Genomic DNA, 19236 nt, shown 5'->3' with positions numbered 1-19236 from the left:
CGACTTTCATTTATTAGTGACGGATTTTTTATCATGGGAATCGAATAGAGTTAGTAATAGTTAGTCACATATAATAATAATAATATCAGCCCTGTATTATATACTTGCCCACTGCTGAGTACGAGCCTCCTCTATTACTGAGAGGGATTAGGCCTTAGTCCACCACGCTAGCCTAGTGCGAGTTGGTAGACTTCACACACCTTCGAAATTCCTATAGAGAACTTCTCAGATGTGCAGGTTTCCTCACGATGTTTTCCTTCATCGTTAAAGCGAACGATAAATTCACAAAGAATACACACATGTTTTTTTTTTTAGAAAATTCGGATGTGTGTGCCCTTGGGATTTGAACCTGCGGACATTCGTCTTGGCAGTCCGTTCCACACCCAACTAGGCTATCGCCGCTTGTTGTTAGTCATATATTTTTAAGTTACACTTATACTACTTTCTTGTTTCAATTTTTTAACTATACACATTATTCAATAGTCTTAATTTATTTTAGTCCGCACTTTAAATAATTAACTAGTATAAGGACGCAATGTTTAGGAATACAATCTAGTTTTTATGTTTGTATATTTTATTATTAGCTTTAATTTTGATTGTTATCTGTTTTGCGTGTTAATTTTATTACATAAATAAATAGAGGACTTCTCTTTTCACACACCATCATCAATGAGACGCAAGGAGTTCTCCCACAGTTATAGATATTTATAGTCAGTCAGTCAGTCATTGTCATAGCACTCAACAGCCTCCAAACAAGTAAGGATGCTTTTACAAGCACAGTTTACGATCGACTGCACCTCCGTTGTCGATAAACGAAGGGAGGTTTTATTACTTTCATAAAAATCTATATTTACGCACTAATAAAAATATAAAAGCAAATTCCGTACAATGAAGTTATTGGGAGACGACAAATCCATTGCATTCTTTAGTCACCTACATGTTATGATATTATAATTATGTCACGATATTGTGTTTGTTTAATGAAGTTACTTTTAAATTAAATTATATACATGCATATACACGCACACCAATACAAAACATGACGCTCTATAACTGGCGCTTAAATTATTTCATATTATATTAATTGGTTTCTCAAGACACAGGATTAACCTAATTTAAGAACCTTTGGCTACTATTTTCTGTACCTTTCTTATATTTAAATTAAGTTGAGTTTTCCAAACTTGCGCTGACATTATAGCAATAAGTTATAGCATTTTCAGCATTGTAATCTCAATATTATAATAATATAATTGTAATAATAAATAAATCAATACATATTTATTTATTCAAGACTTCAAATCGTGTGTACTTTTTGTGTAAATAAAATAAACTCACTTGTTCCTCAACATCCGCGACATCCCGGCCATTGGTGACGCTGTTCTTCAAAGACAGCGTGGTCTGGACTATCAGCGCCAGGATCGGGATGAAAGGCAGTAGGAGCAGCCTCCACAACTGGCACCGACGGCTTCTGCACCATCTCCTCAACTTCACCCCGCAGCTTTCCGTCTTCTCTTCTGGTTTTGGTTTTGGCAACGCTAAAGACAAAATTTTGGGTAAATAATAGGATGAGAGGAGCGCGGTCTCTTGATAGTAAAGTATCACCAGTAGGTCTCTATATGTGAGAGTCCGCCTGGGAAGGTACCACCGCAATGTCTTTTCTGTCGCCAAACAGCAGTGCGTAGACACTGTTGTGTTCCAGTTTGAAGGACACTAGTAGCCAGTGTAACTACTAGTCATAAAACTTAACAACTCATGTCTCGGAACGACGAACGCAGTCGAATACTCAACAATGCTGTGTAATTCAAGGTATCAGATGGTATTTTTGCTGTTTATGGGCAGTCGTATCGCTTACTATCAGGCGAACGGCAGCGTCTTTTCATTTAAAGCAATAAAAAAACTCCAGAGCAAAGATTTGATAGAGAACGTGGATGTGACCGCAAATTCTTTTACTGTTGCCTAGTTTATCTACAAATTTCGCAGTTTTTATGATATTGTCTTCCAACATGAAAAAAAGCGAATTTTACTAAGGCTCTCAAATTGTGTACAATTTTTCAAAAACTAAACTATTTCCTAAGTACTCGTCATAGCTATTTATTTTCAATAAATAAAGAATATATTGCATACAAGCGATAGTTTTTGGACTATTTTAACTGTTCCATCATTAAAGCTTGTATATTTAGTAAATCTATTAACAATTCCACAGCTATTTATTTCAATAATTAAAGTATATATTACAAGCGATAGTTTTTGGACTATTTTAACTGTTCCATCATTAAAGCTTGTATATTTAGTAAATCTATTAACAATTCCACAGCTATTTATTTCAATAATTAAAGTATATATTACAAGCAATAGTTTTTGGGCTATTTTAACTGTTCCATCATTAAAGCTTGTATATTTAGTAAATCTATTAACAATTCCACAGCTATTTATTTCAATAATTAAAGTATATATTGCAAGCAATAGTTTTTGGGCTATTTTAACTGTTCTATTATTAAAGCTTGTATATTTAGTAAATCTATCAACAATCTAAAGCCGCCGGTCTCCTGACTAGCAGTTGTTTTTCCATACATACATATTTTTATAAAATTGTCCATTACATAACGACCGCATTGCGCATCTTGCAGTAGAACTTGAACAGGGGACAATATTGTTAGATAACAGAGTATGCAAGATGCACTTTATCTATACATATAATGAAACAGAAAATACTGCTGTAAGTCATCCTAGTGTGGCTGTAAGTGTAAAGAAAGGTAATAAAACAATTGAAACGGTTAAAAATGATTGCTAATTCAAACGTTAAATTCTTTGGAGAATACTTTCAGGCTTAACTTTAATTGTAATTTATTTATTTATTTAAGGACCTCCAATGAAGGATACACGGCATTATATAGCTAATTATATGGCTATAAAATATAGGCTGGTTGTTATTCCAAATAAAAAAAGAAAAAGACTCACAAAAAAGTTAAATAGAATTTATGGTTTCAGTAATACTTACTGTAAGTTGTTTTAAATTTATTGATAGATTAAGTTCGTTTAATCTTCTACAGTGCTTTATAATTAGTTTTTTGCTACAAGTGCTGGTTGTCTGGAAAATATCGCTTTTTAGCGATATTGTTACGCATAATTTATAGCTCATAATTGTATTCATTTTGATTTATAATAATAAAGTTTTTTTATACATTCATACTTCTACTTGTCCTACTTATATTATAAATGCGAAAGTTTGTGAGGTTGGATGTATGTTTGTTCCTCTTTCACGAAAAAATTACTGAACGGATTTAAATGGAACTTTACAGTAATATTAGTTATACATCAGAATAACATATAAGCTACAATTTATAATGATTTTGTGTAATTTGGTCATAATATAACGATACATACCAAGTAAGTCGGAAAAAAAAAGTATCCCGGAAAACTCCTTCACACGGGCGAAGCCGCGAGCAAAAGCTAGTGAATAATAAATAGTAAATATGAAAGGCGAAAATTTATAAATATGTTTGGATATTAAAAATAAATTAAATAACTGCTGGAAGGAAGACTTTCAATGAAATTTGAAAAACAGGTAGACCAAGTCTTGCTTAACAAACAAGCTACTTTATATTTCGAAGAAATAATGTTAGTTTTATTTGCGCTAAAATTTAAATCCGATGGGAATACTTTACATAAGGAACTCATAATAATGAATTTATACACATTATTTTAAATTTCATTTGTTCAAACTTAATTAATCAACATGATTAATTACTTTCAAAGATTGAGAGCCTAAAGCGCTCACCCAAATGCCAAGTGTAGTTGTATAAGTCAACCCTTGCCAGACTAACAAACGTAGTGTGATATTAAAAAAAATACTCCAAGAACATTAGACAATCGGGATAGTACCGATGTCCTTTAGCTTAATAATGGGCGGTTTGAATCAAAAAGGTTTTAACATACCTTGAGACCCATACTTCATTAATTTCCATTAAGAATTTTCCATTCTCTATTCGAGTCACAGTCACCTTAACGTATAATTCACCTCTAATCGCAAAGGGTAAGATAGGAACATGTGTTGCGTATTGTAAACTTGTTGCAAAAACTACAATATTAAAACTAACACTTGCTAAAATTGCTGCAGCAACTCTAAGTTTCATAGTAGTGTCATCTAACGATCTCAAACTCAGTTAATTTCAAATGACTTTAGAAAAATGACAGAGGTCTATGCCCTATGGATTAATATAGACTAGAGATTTTCATGAACACAGAGATACGAAATGTCAAATATAAAGAATTCTTACAATCTTAAAAACTCTGTCTGTTTTGGAAATTCATAATTAGATAAGTTGAATTAAAAACATTTGAGTTTTGATTATGTTTGCAAAATTCGAGTAAGGTTATGACAATAAAGTTGTTCCAACTGGATAAAGAAGTCTGGATTCATTAAGGTCGCAATCAGGGAGAAACTTCGGGGACTTATTGAAGTTTGCCGGCTAATTACAGTATACAAGTCATATGTTAAAATTGTTCGTTACCATAGTCTAAAACGCGACAAAGTCAATCGTTATCGTGGATTTTCCTGTTATTACGACGTAATATAATTAGATTTTTTGTAATATACCATCTACCCTGGATTTATATCTACTTAAACTACCTTTACTAATTATACAGTCATAGAGAAAGGCAACGTAAGCTAGTAAATATTATGCTATAGATTTTCGTCAGTTAGATTTTATTTGAATAGATCTATGTTAGTATCATATTTACATTTATGTTTAATATTTTCATTCGTTCACAGTTATTATAGTCCACGTATATTTATTATCCAGTGTTTGAGTACGGCCCCGTGCTCTCCAATTAAATTCACAGGAAACGACAGCGTTTCGCCATACATTAAAATGGAAGCTCATACCATTGTTTTCTTATGAAACCAACATTTTATTTCAGTAATAACGTACATCTTTTATAATCACATTAATTATAATCTATCTATATTGCTATGATATGATACTATACCAGTATTATGTTTTTTTTACGCATGACAACGTGACTTCACTCGACCTGATGACAAGCTAAGGGGATTATCCCTCGCCGGTCAACATAATTATGCCGGCCTGTTTAAAACCTCACGTGGTGCACTTATAGCGGATACAAATATCCTATAACTGGGATGGGACACGTGAAGGAGTTTACTAGGATAAAAGTCCCGGTTTTGCATTGTAAAAAAAGTATCTGCTTTAATTGGATTTATGGCTCACTATTTTGGTCATAGTACCTTCCACATAAAAGGTATGTATGTAGATGTATGCTGTCGAGAACTTTTATTTAGAACTATTTAAGACAAACAATCCTACGGCTGCGCCAAAATAGCATTTTTTTCTGGCTTACTTGATATGTATCGTTATATTATGACCAAATTACACAAAATCATTATAAATTGTAGCCTATGTGTTATTCTGATGTAAAACCAATATTACTGTAAAGTTTCATCCAAATCCGTTCAGTAGTTTTTTCGTGAAAGAGGAACAATCATACATCCATACAAATTTTCGCATTTATAATATGTATTAGTAGGATTATCTATCTTGATCTGTCAAAAGTGCAACTATGTTTATCTTGACAGCTTCGGTGGAATAGTAGTATTGCGGACGACTACTGCGGTAAGGTCTCTGGTTCAAATTCCAGGTCGGGTAATATTGAATTTTTCGCTCTTTGTCAGACCGGAGTTTAAATTTGTAACCGGTATGGCGAAAGGCACGACCCGTATACTAGTAAACCTCTGCTTACCCCTATGGAAATGAAAGCGAGTTTGTATGCTTTTAATTAAAAGGATTTATTGTAAACGAAGGACAAAATTTAAGGGTTCAAAGCTCCGATGTAAAAAGAACGTGTTTTACGCCAAACGTTGTCTCGTATCCATTAAGCTTGTCGTTCTGATTAATCACGTTTCGCTAAGCCGTCATAAAGATAACAACTGACATTTTGTCGTCCTAAGCGAGGCAGTTAAAACATTTCGTTTTCAAAAATAATACTAGAAAGTCAGTAAATTACAAAAAGAAAAGCACCTAAAATATCAAAACCCACAGTATTGGATACAATTGATCTTAAAAAAAAAGAATATTATAAATTTTTTGATTATATTTTTAACTAGGTTTTGTAAGCAACCTCTCCCACCTGAAGACCTTTCCCGCTACAAAATTCCCTAAAACACTGCAGGACTCTTGCCCAATCTGTTTAAAAATCAGATTAAAAAATCCATTATTTGCTTTGGAAACAAATTACCGCGATAAAAAGTAACTAATGTGCTAGTCCAGGACGTAGTCTACTCGTTTGCCAGATTCCATCGAAATCCATTTAGCTGTTGTCGTTAGTTCTAACCAATATCCAAAAATGTTCACGAACTTTCGCATATAATATTAGTTAGACGTAAGATTTTCTTACCTTAACTGAAAGAGTAAGGAGTATAAGAGTTGTATTGATACACAATTTGGAGCCCAAATCCATCTTAAATTTAAAAGGGTACATAACTATAGATAGAACAAAGTTCCAAATCCGTGCAACGTTTTGCATTTAAACACGCGTAGACATGGTGGTATGCCCATCGAACTAAAGTCGAAATCCGTGCCCTTTTTGCATTTAAACACACATGAGCATCAAACACCGAGGGCTTTATGTTTCAGAGCCTAATCACCAAATAAGGCGTTAAATACTCATGGGAATCAAACCCGGGGCCATATGTTTTACAGCCAAACTACCACCAAGCAAATAAGGCGATATATTCCCGCTTCAACAGGAAACTGTTGTTGCCAAATTCTTCACACCACTACCCAAATTGGGTTTATAATAGTTGGGATTGTTGCCAAGAAATTACAATTTCATTGAGCATATATTTCCCTTAATGGGAACTTAGACACCTAGGTATACCAGTACAATATATTGTATACCACCAGCAAGTGACCAGTATGTCCCGTTCAAACAAGCCGGCATTATTGTGTAGAGTGATGAGGGGCAATCATCTCTCAAAAATTCGGCTTACCAGTTGCGAAGTGTCCATACAAATCGATTCCTACCAGCTTCCCTTTTATGTTTATTTACGTTTGTCTTAAATTATGTTTTCTTTTAAATTGGCCGCGATATGTTAACTAAGGTATTTTTTTTTTGCTTCGGGTTACCTTTTGAAAAATTTCACCCTTCGCTGATGCGGCTTACCATCTGTCGCAATACGGTTACTTCGGCGTACCAATATAAAAGAAAATAAAGTTTGCTATAATATTAGCGGCGATAGCCTAGTTGGCTGTGGAACAGACTGCCAAGACGAATGTCCGCAGGTTCAAATCCCAAGGGCACACACCTCTGACTTTTCTAAAGTCATGTGTGTATTCTTTGTGAATTATCGTTCGCTTTCACGGTGAAGGAAAACATCGTGAAGAAACCTGCACATCTAAGAAGGTTCTCTATAGGAATTTCTAAGGTGTGTAAAGTCTATCAATCCGCACTAGGCCAGCGTGGTGGACTAATAAATAGAGGAAGCCCGTGCCCAAACGTGGGACAGTATATAATACAGGGCTGATATTATATTATTATTATTATTATATTAGCATGTTCTACCAACCTGCATGTTAAAGATAAAACTCAACTCTATTTCAATTTGTGCATGTTAGTTATTTGAATGTTATTGTGTTGTGTAACTGCTGTGTGTGAACACTTAGATAAAAATAAAACAACTCCAGCTATTGTCAGACTCTGAGACCGGCTTGAACCTTACCCGCCTTCTGAAAATGTCATCGTCGTAACGAACAATAGTATTCTACCATTCTCTTCCAGAAATGAAAACTTACTTCTATCTAACATAAATACGAAAGTTTAAGAAAATGTTTCGATGTTTGTTAGTTATAAAAGAAGAACCAACTGAACAGATTCCAATAAATTTTGGCACACAGATAGAGCATGTCCTGGAGCAACACATAGGCTACTTTTTATCCCAGGAATTTGTTCACATGGGAAATAATAGAGCTTTTTAAAATAGATGGCGCTGACATCGTACTGTTGGTGCTATAAATCACTACAGTATTGAGACGTTTGTAGCGGTAAAGGCCTTTTTACGAGTGAAGCCGAGCGCTACACCTAGTATAAAATAAATTGAAGAGGCGCCTAGTCTAATGGTCTTTGGAAATGTCCTAACAAATTTATTTAGTCAAACGAGAAACATAATATACGAAGACATCAAAATGAGAGCTCTGTAATCTGTTAGTGTTTAAGCAATATGAAGCGTCAGACGATAGGGTACCTGTCAGAGGTCACAGGATAGCTCGCTCGTTTGTTTTCGGCCTAACTTATTAATCAAGATACTCTATCAGTCAATATAGGGCTTTGACATTAAAACCGTCTTTATACTAAGATATTAGAGTGATTTTTTTTTTGCTTTAGGCTAGGATGAAAAGACGAGCTAGCCGCTGGTATGATGGCGATCGAAACGACTTAACTTACTAATACTGTAAATTCATGCGAAATTACGATAACATGTTTGGAGTGGTAGAGGATGCCTTGTATTAAATCCGTCTATATACAAACGTTTTAGAGTGTTTAAAATAGTTTTGCATGAATAGTTAATGTTCTTTTTTTATTATAAGATAGTATAAATAGACGGGATGAATGTCAGTATGGTAAACGAAACGGGCTATGTTACTGATATTATAAATTCAAACAAATTTAAGGTAAAATGTTTAGTTTCTTAGAGGTGTCATTGAACGGATTTTAGTTGAAATTCGGATACAACGTATCCTGGAATAACATTTTTATTTTTATCCTGTTAATTTGCTTCTATGGCAAATATTTGAATTTATATATATTTTAAATAGATGGCGCTGACGTCGTACGTTTGACGCTTATCGTCGCAGTGCTGCGTAGATCGAACCTCAAATGCAAAAAATAAAAAATATAATTCTAAAATATAGGTAGATATTGAAACTGACTTTTCGGGCGAGCAACACCTCACCGTGACCATGAAGTCTGCAGTATTAGAAACATTGGGAGAAAATATACAAATCCCCGATAAAATCCAGAAAAATAGTTTTAAGTATTTGAATGTCTAACATTTGCGTAAACATAAATCATAACGCCACAGTGATTTAGAGATTTCTAAAGTGGGAAAAGCCTTTTAAACAAACGAACCCGCCGAGTGAAAAATAGCCAAATTTTCACACTGCTTCGTCAACTTTAGACAAAACATGTCCCATAATACTGGTCCTGTAGTGAGAAAAGCCTTTCGTGCAAACGAAACCGCCGAGTGAAAATAACCAAAATTTTGCACTGCTTCGTCAACTTACAAAACATATCCCATAATGCTGCGTAACCACATGAATGTATCAAGGTATTGTCAAATTAGTATTGGAGTATGCGCTCCCGATACCTCATTTCCCTAGGGAGATCTTGAATGCAGCAACAGTATATGTAACAATGATATTGTAACTAGATATATTTTTGACGCAACGTGCAAGCTAGACTGCCTACATCGGACAAATAGGGTCTAGGGTCAAATTGTGTTTTTTCTTCGTTGTAAGAACAAGATTTTTAGCAGCAAATTACAATCTAGACTATAAAACTAATAAGTAATACAATTCTAACTTAACTTTCTATGTTTTAAGTTTACTTTCTTAGAGTCTGGTAACATAAAAAACATTTTGTTCGTGTGTTATATATACTTAACACTGACTATTATTTGTTCGTTGTAATTACGCACTACACTTTACTACACTAGTTCGAAAGGCTTAGTTCTTTTTAGTCTTCGCACAAAGTTCGTGTTATCGAGTAGCTTGGGTCATATTAATGGGTATTCTTCACAATCAGCCTGGAGTCTGAAATTTGTGCCCGATGTGGCGATAGGCTCTCCTATCCTGTTTGTATACCCGGTTCCATTAGGCCGGCATAATTGTGTCGACTGTCAAGGGGTAATCATTTCTCGTCAGTCAACATTCTATTGGACCCCACTCCACTTACCATCAGTTACAATGGTACTGGCTTTGCACGCATAAGAAATCAAGGAACGGAAAAACCACGGTAAAAGTGGGTGCTTTAGTTGCACCACTGCCTACCTCCTCGGGAATAAAGGAGTGTGTGTCAGGAAGACGCTGAACTAATGGTACAAAGTGTAAACGTCTGCCTATGAACACCAGATATACCACCAGAACTTTGAATTACAAAGCATTTCCTGCCACTACTGAATTCGACACCCTAATATTGTATACACGTATTGTCATAATACTGTAAATTCGAAGTTTCGACAAATTACAAGTCGAACTAATATTAGATTACAATAAACATTCAGAACTTTAATTGTAAATTTTATTTTATTGTTAATAAATCTTTTTTCAGCTTGTGTGAACATTTTCCACTTACATTCTCAGATCTAGTGAACAACTACCCTCTCATATATGACTACTGTTATGCCCAAAATATTCATTATTCATGCATTCAATTTATTACGCGTGTAATCCTCTTAAATCTAATACTCGTAAACCTATATTATATGATAACATAAACAAACTAGAACAACAATAAACATTTTGTTTGTGGATTTAAAATTTGTATCAATTTAACTCTTATGTTCTTTGACGTTAGGAAGAGAGTTAATTGAACCTAGTTAAACATTAATTAATATGTTTGTGAGGGATGTATATTATTTTTGAATGTACTAGGTGAAGTGTTAGTAGTTCCACTTCGCTCACATGAAAATGCTTTAGTTATATAAGTGTCTATCTTTAGAGACAAATCGTTAGAAAGCAACTTATTATATGCTAGCTTAACTTTTCTCCTGTAACATCTAGTTTAATATTTCCGGAGGGGGGGGGGGGTTAATGAACTAAATAACAAAACCTCTAACGTATTAAATTACAAAACCTCTAACGTATAAAATAACAAAACCTCTAACGTATTAAATAACAAAAGCTCTAACGTATTAAATAACAAAACCTCTAACGTATTAAATAACAAAACCTCTAACGTATTAAATAACAAAACCTCTAACGTATTAAATAACAAAACCTCTAACGTATTAAATAACAAAACCTCTAACGTATTAAATAACAAAACCTCTAACGTATTAAATAACAAAACCTCTAACGTATTAAATAACAAAACCTCTAACGTATTAAATAACAAAACCTCTAACGTATTAAATAACAAAAGCTCTAACGTATTAAATAACAAAACCTCTAACGTATTAAATAACAAAACCTCTAACGTATTAAATAACAAAACCTCTAACGTATTAAATAACAAAACCTCTAACGTATTAAATAACAAAACCTCTAACGTATTAAATAACAAAACCTCTAACGTATTAAATAACAAAACCTCTATCGTATAAAGTAACAAAACCTCTAACGTATTAAATAACAAAACCTCTAACGTATTAAATAACAAAACCTCTAACGTATTAAATAACAAAACCTCTAACGTATTAAATAACAAAACCTCTAACGTATTAAATAACAAAACCTCTAACGTATTAAATAACAAAACCTCTAACGTATTAAATAACAAAACCTCTAACGTATAAAATAACAAAACCTCTAACGTATAAAATAACAAAACCTCTAAAGTATTAAATAACAAAACCTCTAACGTATTAAATAACAAAACCTCTAACGTATTAAATAACAAAACCTCTAACGTATTAAATAACAAAAGCTCTCCTCCTCACACTATTAGAAATATAACTCATTATAACTTTAGTTACAGCTTAAGCGAAAATAAAGATAGCTAATTGTGAACTCATAAAAAAAATTAAACTTATGTAGCGAACAACCTCCGTATTGCCAAGGGCCAAGTTTTTTTATCCAAACACGGCAAAGTAAATCACTACAATTAAAGTCCCTACATAAGGTAAAAGTACTAATGAGGTAAGTGGAGTATTGTCTATATTTAATAACTAGATTTTAAAAATTCAAATATGTCCTATGGGAGCAAATTATCCGGCTTAAAATGCCCTATATGCTATTCCAGGTTTCAAAATTCAAATATGACCTACGGGAGCAAATTACCAGGATAAAGAATACCCTATATGCTATTCCAAGACACAGTCTATGTGTATGCAAAATTTTATCCAAATTCTTTCAGCGGTTTCTGTTTAGTTCGAACAAACATGCATACATTTTCACAAACTGTCGTATTTATATTAGTAATATATGAAAGATGAATATTCAGTTAGATATTTAGGTAATAGCATTCCAAATCTATACGCTTATACTATCTTTATATTATTTTAATGTAAAACAAAAGCATAATTGAAAAGGTCCTTTATCATCCGAGAACAACTTCTCCTCTCAGAAACTTGTAATTGAAGCCTGAAGCGGTAGTTACGTCCTTCTCAACAATATAGAAATATCAGACTTTAAGTATTCTTATACATTACTAGCGACCCGCCCCGGCTTCGCACGGGTGCAATGCTGATACTAAATACACTACAGAAAAACTATGAACGTTGTATATAAAAACATAGCGGCCCGCTCTGGCTTCGCACGGGTATAACATAACAAAATAACAGTATTTTTCCAGTATTTAATAGATGCTATTATTAGACATATAAACCGTCCTCTTGAATCACTCTATCTATTTAAAAAAAAACCGCATCTAAATCCGTTGCGTGGTTTTAAAGATTTAAGCATACAAAGGGACATAGGGACAGAGAAAGCGACTTTGTTTTATACTATGTAGTGATAAAAAAAACGTATCGTAACGTACCTATCTACCTACTTTAAGTCTTCGTATATAAATTAACAAACAAACACACATCTATCCCCGAAAGGATATGCGCAACCAGGGCACCCACTTTTCGACGTATGTTCCGTCCCATGATATGATGGGGGCGAGCCTGTCGCCATAACACATACAAATTCCTGACTCAAGGCTGATACTGAGCAGAAAAATCCAAATAAATTTTGCCTGACTCGGGATTCGAATCCATGATCTCAAAGCGCTGTCGTACGCAAGCAGTACAAGTACGCCATCGAAGCAATCAAAAACAAAAACATCTTTAAATATTACAGATACAGGAAACGTAAACACCTAACTAACCACTTTAAGTCCTCATATATGATTTAAATAAGTCGGAAAAAGACTTGTAAACGTATTTTTTACTTTCACTTCCCGATGATAAACATTACCACGTCCATTCACAAGCTTATTATTAACTTCTTATATATCACATACATTTTCGACATCACAAACTTACCCATTGTATTAAGAACGCGATTTTCAAGGAGCGAACGACACTCCCCCACGGAGTTCGGGCGGGTACTGAGGGTTGTTCTAACAGCCCTTCTATTCGACTACGACGGATTTGAGAGGGCAATGTATTATCCGTGAGCCAAATAACTTTAAGGAACGAATCTCTGAATATACTTAGGCCTAGGAATACATTTTCAAAGATCTTTTTTTGTCATAACCTTATTTGTTTACAGCTGTATTTGTAGAGTCGTGGTGTCAGTTTAAGAACTTTATTTAGCAACTTTTGCTCGTAGCTACAACCGCGTGATAGCTTTTCCGTGATAAAAGTTTTGTTATACATTTTCCTTCGATAAAACGGGGCCTATAATTTTAGTTAGACTAGCAATAAATCTGAGGAAATTATAATCAATTCCATGCAGTAGTTTTCGCGTGATGCGTCTATAAAAATTGGCAAATAAACATAGGCAAACAAACATTCTAAAAACTGTTATTTTGGCTTTTTGCTTTAATAAAGACCTCCCTCCTAGTTTGTCTTCAATATCTATAGTACAGAAATCGGGCCTGTGATATTTTTATTAAATGATTAAAAATAAATTTCTGGCATTTCATGAAAACCACTACAATAAGTTTTAAATTAAACTACATCGTAGTACTACACTACACTACTGTGCTTACAGATTTAAAAGTTCTGGAATGCTCAATAAAATAAGTTAAAAAAAATCTTTGCAAATTTAAAAAGAACAACAGCACACTGTTTCTTAGGCAGAGACGGCTTTAGGGACAGTCGAACCGGGTAACCGACGCAGACCTCGCGCGGTGCCTTGGAGGACTTTTGTTTTAGAATCTTACCCACGAAACTGTTAAAACCAGGGTATTTTCTCCACCCAGGACCCCACGCCCTTTCTTTGCTTTCACCAGGGGCTTCGGGGTAGTTTAGGGACGCCACTGTCCTCAAAAGTCAAGATAATATGGTAAGAGTACGACATAATAAAATGTACTTTCTATCAAACACATGGTACTCATTTTGCTATGCTCAAATATAGTGGTTTTAAGCATCAAGCATTTTCGTTTTAAATAGACCAATATGAAATTTCCAGATTGTGATCTGAATATTAATCATTTCGATAGTTCGATGACCTGGCTCATCGATAAGGGCTTAAGCGACACGAGACTCAAATTTAAGCCACTGAATATAGTTGATCCCTCACCGAGACGAGAACTCACGTAGGTGGACACAATGGTAGTTACTTTATCTAGATTCGGTAAACGTAACGCGCGAACAGAAAAGTAAATCTAAACTTCATATTGTATCTTATTAGAATTCTGGAGTGAAATTTCGGCCTGTATTATTTTTACTTTATATCTGAGCTTTTTATACATTCCATAACTATAAAATGTACATATTTCTATACTATAGCGATCCAGTGGTCGACATTCGACAGTCAAAATTAATATAATATACGTAACACATCTTACTTCTTACTTATATAAAAGTGAAAGTTTGTGAAAATGATTGGATGTTTGTTAGATGTAAACGTGGTAGCCATTGATCAGTTCAGAATGAAATTTGGCAGTCGGATAGATCATGTCTTGGATTAACATATAGGCTTCTTTATCCCGGTTATTTGCTCCCATGGGAAATAATGGATTTGTTTATTCCATTTTTTAAATAGATGGCGCTGGTGTCGTTCAGTATTCAGGGTCTTTCTGACGGGAAAGGTCATTCACGCGGGCGAAGTCGAAACAGTTATAACGGTTATATATATATATATATATATATATATATATATATATATAACCTAAAGCTATAGTTTATTTTTTATTTGCATCTACCAATTTGGAACTGTTTTTCCAATTCTCAAAATTCTTTAGTAAGAAGTTACACTATCTCTAAGTGATATTGGTTGATTTTTTTATTCCCGAACGGACTTTCATTCCGGCGCAGCTTCAAACAACAGCTATTAAAATATAAATACAAAAGAGAGTTCTATCCAATTTGAACAGTAAATTACTGAATCTTTTTAATTTTTTTCTTTGTTGTATAGACTGCCTCGGTGGCTTAGTTGTATCATTTTAGATTGCAATAAGGTCTCGGGTCCGATTCCCTGGTTGGACAAAGTAATCTTGGATTATCCTCTCATTACTGATGATAGGCTCGAAGAAAACAAAGCGTGAGTATATGTGTGTGTAGGCAGAACTCTAGAGGTATTAGACCGTATATACTTACGAATAATGCAATTTCTCTCATTGATCGACAGTAGAATAGGTCTATACGTAGACTCCTTGGGATATTTTGATGTAGTATTCGAATAAACAATGAGTTTAACTTACAGCAACATGAAGAAAGAATTCCATTTAACCCCAAAGACAATCCCGCAAGCAGAGAGTAATATTTAAAAAACATAAATAAACAAACTATTTGTCATTTAATGCAAATCCTTTCAAACTGTCTCGTTCAAGAACAATAAAGTTAAATTAAAAAACAATCCTATTTACTCCAAAAGACTTTCCCACAAGCATAGTCGCTTCAGCAAACACAAATAAACAAACTATTTGTCATTTAATACAAATCCTCAAAAGCTGTTCCGTTCAAGAACAATAAATTCAGATTCAAACAGAATTTGTTAGTAAACACTTTGAACATCTATACTATATTAAAAAAAACAAACACACATCACGCATTTATCCCAGAAGGGGTATGCAGAGACGCAACCAGGGCACCCACTTTACGCCAAGCGTGTTCCGGCCCATGATGGGATAGGGGACGAGCCTATCGCCATATCGGGCACAAATTCCAGACTCCGGGCTGATACTGAGCAGAAAAATCCAAATATCACTTTAATCCGACCCAGGACCTCAGAGCGCTGCCGTACCGCGCATGCAGTACAACTACGCCACCGAGGCTATAATATACTATTTTTATCTATTATTGCATATTTAGATACCGATTCTCTTTGTAAACGTAGTGCTTTTTTGGTGCAGCGAAGGTGTCTTCGGTTCGGTCGTCAATGGTTTTATAAGAAAATAGCTTAAGTGACTCCACCCACGTGAAAAAATTCCGCGATAAAAGGCCTATAGCACTAAAGAGTAATGTAGCTTTTCATTAGTAAAAAAATCAAATCGGTTTAATAATATATAAGTAATAATAATAATATCAACCCTGTATTATATACTGTCGCACTATTAGGCACGGGCCTCCTCTACTACTGAGAGGGATTAGACCTTAGTCCATCACGCTGATCACCTTCAAAATTCCTATAGAGAACTTCTCAAGTATGCAGGTTTCCTCACTTATTTTCCTTCACCGTTAAAGCCAGCGATAATTCAAAAAGATTACACACATAATTTTTAAAAAACTCGTAGGTGTGCCCTTGAGTTTGGAACCTGCAGACATTCGTTTCGGCAGTCCGTTCCACCACCAACTGGGCTATCGCCGCTTTTTAAAATCGGTTTAATATGTTTTAAATGTTTGTATACTGTAGCTGGCTGCATGCTCAAAAAGATTTGTTGTCCTATAATAATATTGGGGTACAGCTCAAAATCAATTCTTTTTAATAGCTTATACTGAGCTGATATTCCTTCTACCAAACATCATGCAACAAATCCGTCGTATGTCTAATACTGATAACTGTGTGTGTTTGTGTGTGTGTGTGTGTGTGTGTGTGTGTGTGTGTGTGTGTGTGTGTAGAAAAATAAATGATTTTAAATGGTTTAGTAGTTCCTGAGATTAGTGCGTTCAAGCATACCCTTCAGCTTTATATATCAGTAATCACCTTTTAAAATGGTGTTTGGTGGCTGCGGCGGTACCTATGCAGGCTCTCATAATCTCTTATGAGAGCCTGAGACCTCTACTACCTTGTGATAAGATATATAATAAGTTACATATAAATACCGACCCAATGTGACATTAATCCGAAATATAACTAAAATTATGTAAATGGCCCAGCTTCGTAACAGTTTAGGTAGCATTAAGCGGTGTGTGGAATGAATAAGTGCTTCAAATCTTATTTTCTTGAATAGGGCCTGTTTTTATCTCTATAGCGTGTAACGTGGGTACAATATAATTTTTTTTCTGATTTATTACACAATAAATACCTAGGTGCCATTTTTGCGGTATTTATTTATTTATTGGTTAGAGATTGCTAACGTAATAATGTAATAATAATATCAGCCCTGTATTATATAGTGTCCCACACACCCTCGAAATTCCTAAAGAGAACTTCTCAGGTATGCAGGTTTCCTCACGATGTTTTCCTTTTTCGTTCATTTGTTTATGCAAAGATGCATAAACAAACATCAAAACCCAATAAATAGCCTATCAAAATCCTTTAAAGTTAAAACGTGACTTCGTGCCATTCATAAATAGTGGAGGGTAGAGGGCGGAGGGGGTGGTAATATAGAAATTAGGTCAGCGTGCCAACGGGCTCTGATTGCTGAGAACTAATACACTATTGAGGAAATTATATTTGTCGTGCGTACACGTGGAGTTTTGCCGTCTGTATGTTTATCAAGATTTTTTTATCGCCAGGCAACTTTGCAAGTGTGAACTAACTTATGAAACTATTAAAAAAAATGTACTTACCAGATAATACTACGTACAATCTACTTACAAGTGTATAATACTTAATTAGTTTAATAGCGTATGCATGTTGCTATTCTTGTAAATTTATAGAGGGTAGGTACTATTAAATACATTAGTTTCATGTTATCATAAAGTTTTAAAATGAAGCGAATACATTTGTCATATGACTTAACCTTTGTTATTATTATTTCGGGTTAGGTTCGCGCAGACAGAACCACGCACAAAAACTAGTCGTATTATATTTTCCTTAAGTTTGTAGTTACAATCTGATGGAGAAAATTGGCTTCTAATTAAATTGAACTTCTAATTTCAATTAATATCAACGCTGCACCTACTTCTAACCTTGGGAAGGTGATACGAGTAAATACATTACTTATCTTTAATTACTGATTTGGTGAAATCAACAACAAAGTCCTTATTAGCAGACGCACATCGCAGAGAAGACTGACTACACCGATAACATACGTGTGATATCACGACTTTGTCAACGGTGCTCAACTAACAACTTCAATCAAGTGGTACCACGCACACGCACACCTTTCATCTCCGGAGACGTAGGCAGTACGCAACTAGCACATTCACCTTCCACCGTGTGTATACCATCACATGATGTGCTGGGAAACGCGCCTATCCGTTGACTTTATTTTTTTTAATACAGTCGAATGACAAGACAAGCATGTCGCTCGCTTGGTGGTAAAGAAGAATAAAAAAGACATTTACTGTCTCAGCGGTGAGCAAAGAATTAAAACACGAATTGATAAGCGATACGACTGCCCGTAAACAGTAACAACACTATCAGTGGCGAAGAGTAAAACTTTTCCAAAAGGATACCTGAGGCAAAAATATGCCTTAGGCATATCACGGTGAATTTAACAGAAAACAATAACTAAGACAAACTTAAATAAACCTAAAAAGGAAGCCGGTAGGAATCGAGGTTTGTATAGAGACGCTACTGAAAACTATACAGATTTTGAGTTACAAAGTACTACGCGGCACTTTGCTGCATTCCTTACTCTGAGACATAAGATCTTAAATCTCATATGCCCAGTAATTCCATTATTGTATCTACGAGTATATATATAAAATGGAATCCCTATTGCCCTTGGTCACGCCATCACGCGTGAACGACTGGACCGATTTCACAATTTCTTTTATTGTGTTTGTTATTGTCAGGAGAAGGATCTTATGAAAGAAAAATTAAGGAAGTTGAGCGGAATCTTAGAAAAATTGGGAAAAGTTAATTTCAGCGATTGACAGAATGCGCGCTGCAAATTCATAGTTAAGATGGGACAACGTCTGTTGGGTCAACCAATTTGAAATAAAAATTTATTGTATTAATTAAATTACTCAACAAAAATAACTTACATACTCACTATTTTCACCACTTTAAAAACAGCTGTTAAATCTTATATCCATTGAGAAAAGACGTGGCATTCCACTAGTCTGCACTG

The 19236-nt window shown here is 34.5% G+C and overlaps 1 protein-coding gene across 1 annotated transcript in view; it reads right to left on the bottom strand.

The window, feature by feature from the left end:
* Window positions 1-894: 894 nt before the first annotated feature.
* The window catches only part of LOC119189300 (glutathione S-transferase theta-1-like), a 22957-nt gene continuing 4615 nt past the window's right edge, over window positions 895-19236 (bottom strand). Inside the window, exons 5-6 of the mRNA XM_037438487.1 lie at window positions 1336-1535; window positions 895-933 (exon numbers count right to left, since the gene is read on the bottom strand). Coding sequence (XP_037294384.1) covers window positions 895-933; window positions 1336-1535 — 239 coding nt within the window. The remainder of the gene's footprint in view (window positions 934-1335; window positions 1536-19236) is intronic.

This window comes from Manduca sexta, chromosome 14 (assembly GCF_014839805.1).
Source record: "Manduca sexta isolate Smith_Timp_Sample1 chromosome 14, JHU_Msex_v1.0, whole genome shotgun sequence".
Classification (NCBI taxonomy): domain Eukaryota; kingdom Metazoa; phylum Arthropoda; class Insecta; order Lepidoptera; family Sphingidae; genus Manduca; species Manduca sexta.
Note: the sequence above shows the minus strand (reverse complement) of the source record. Positions and strands in the feature narration are given on the sequence as shown.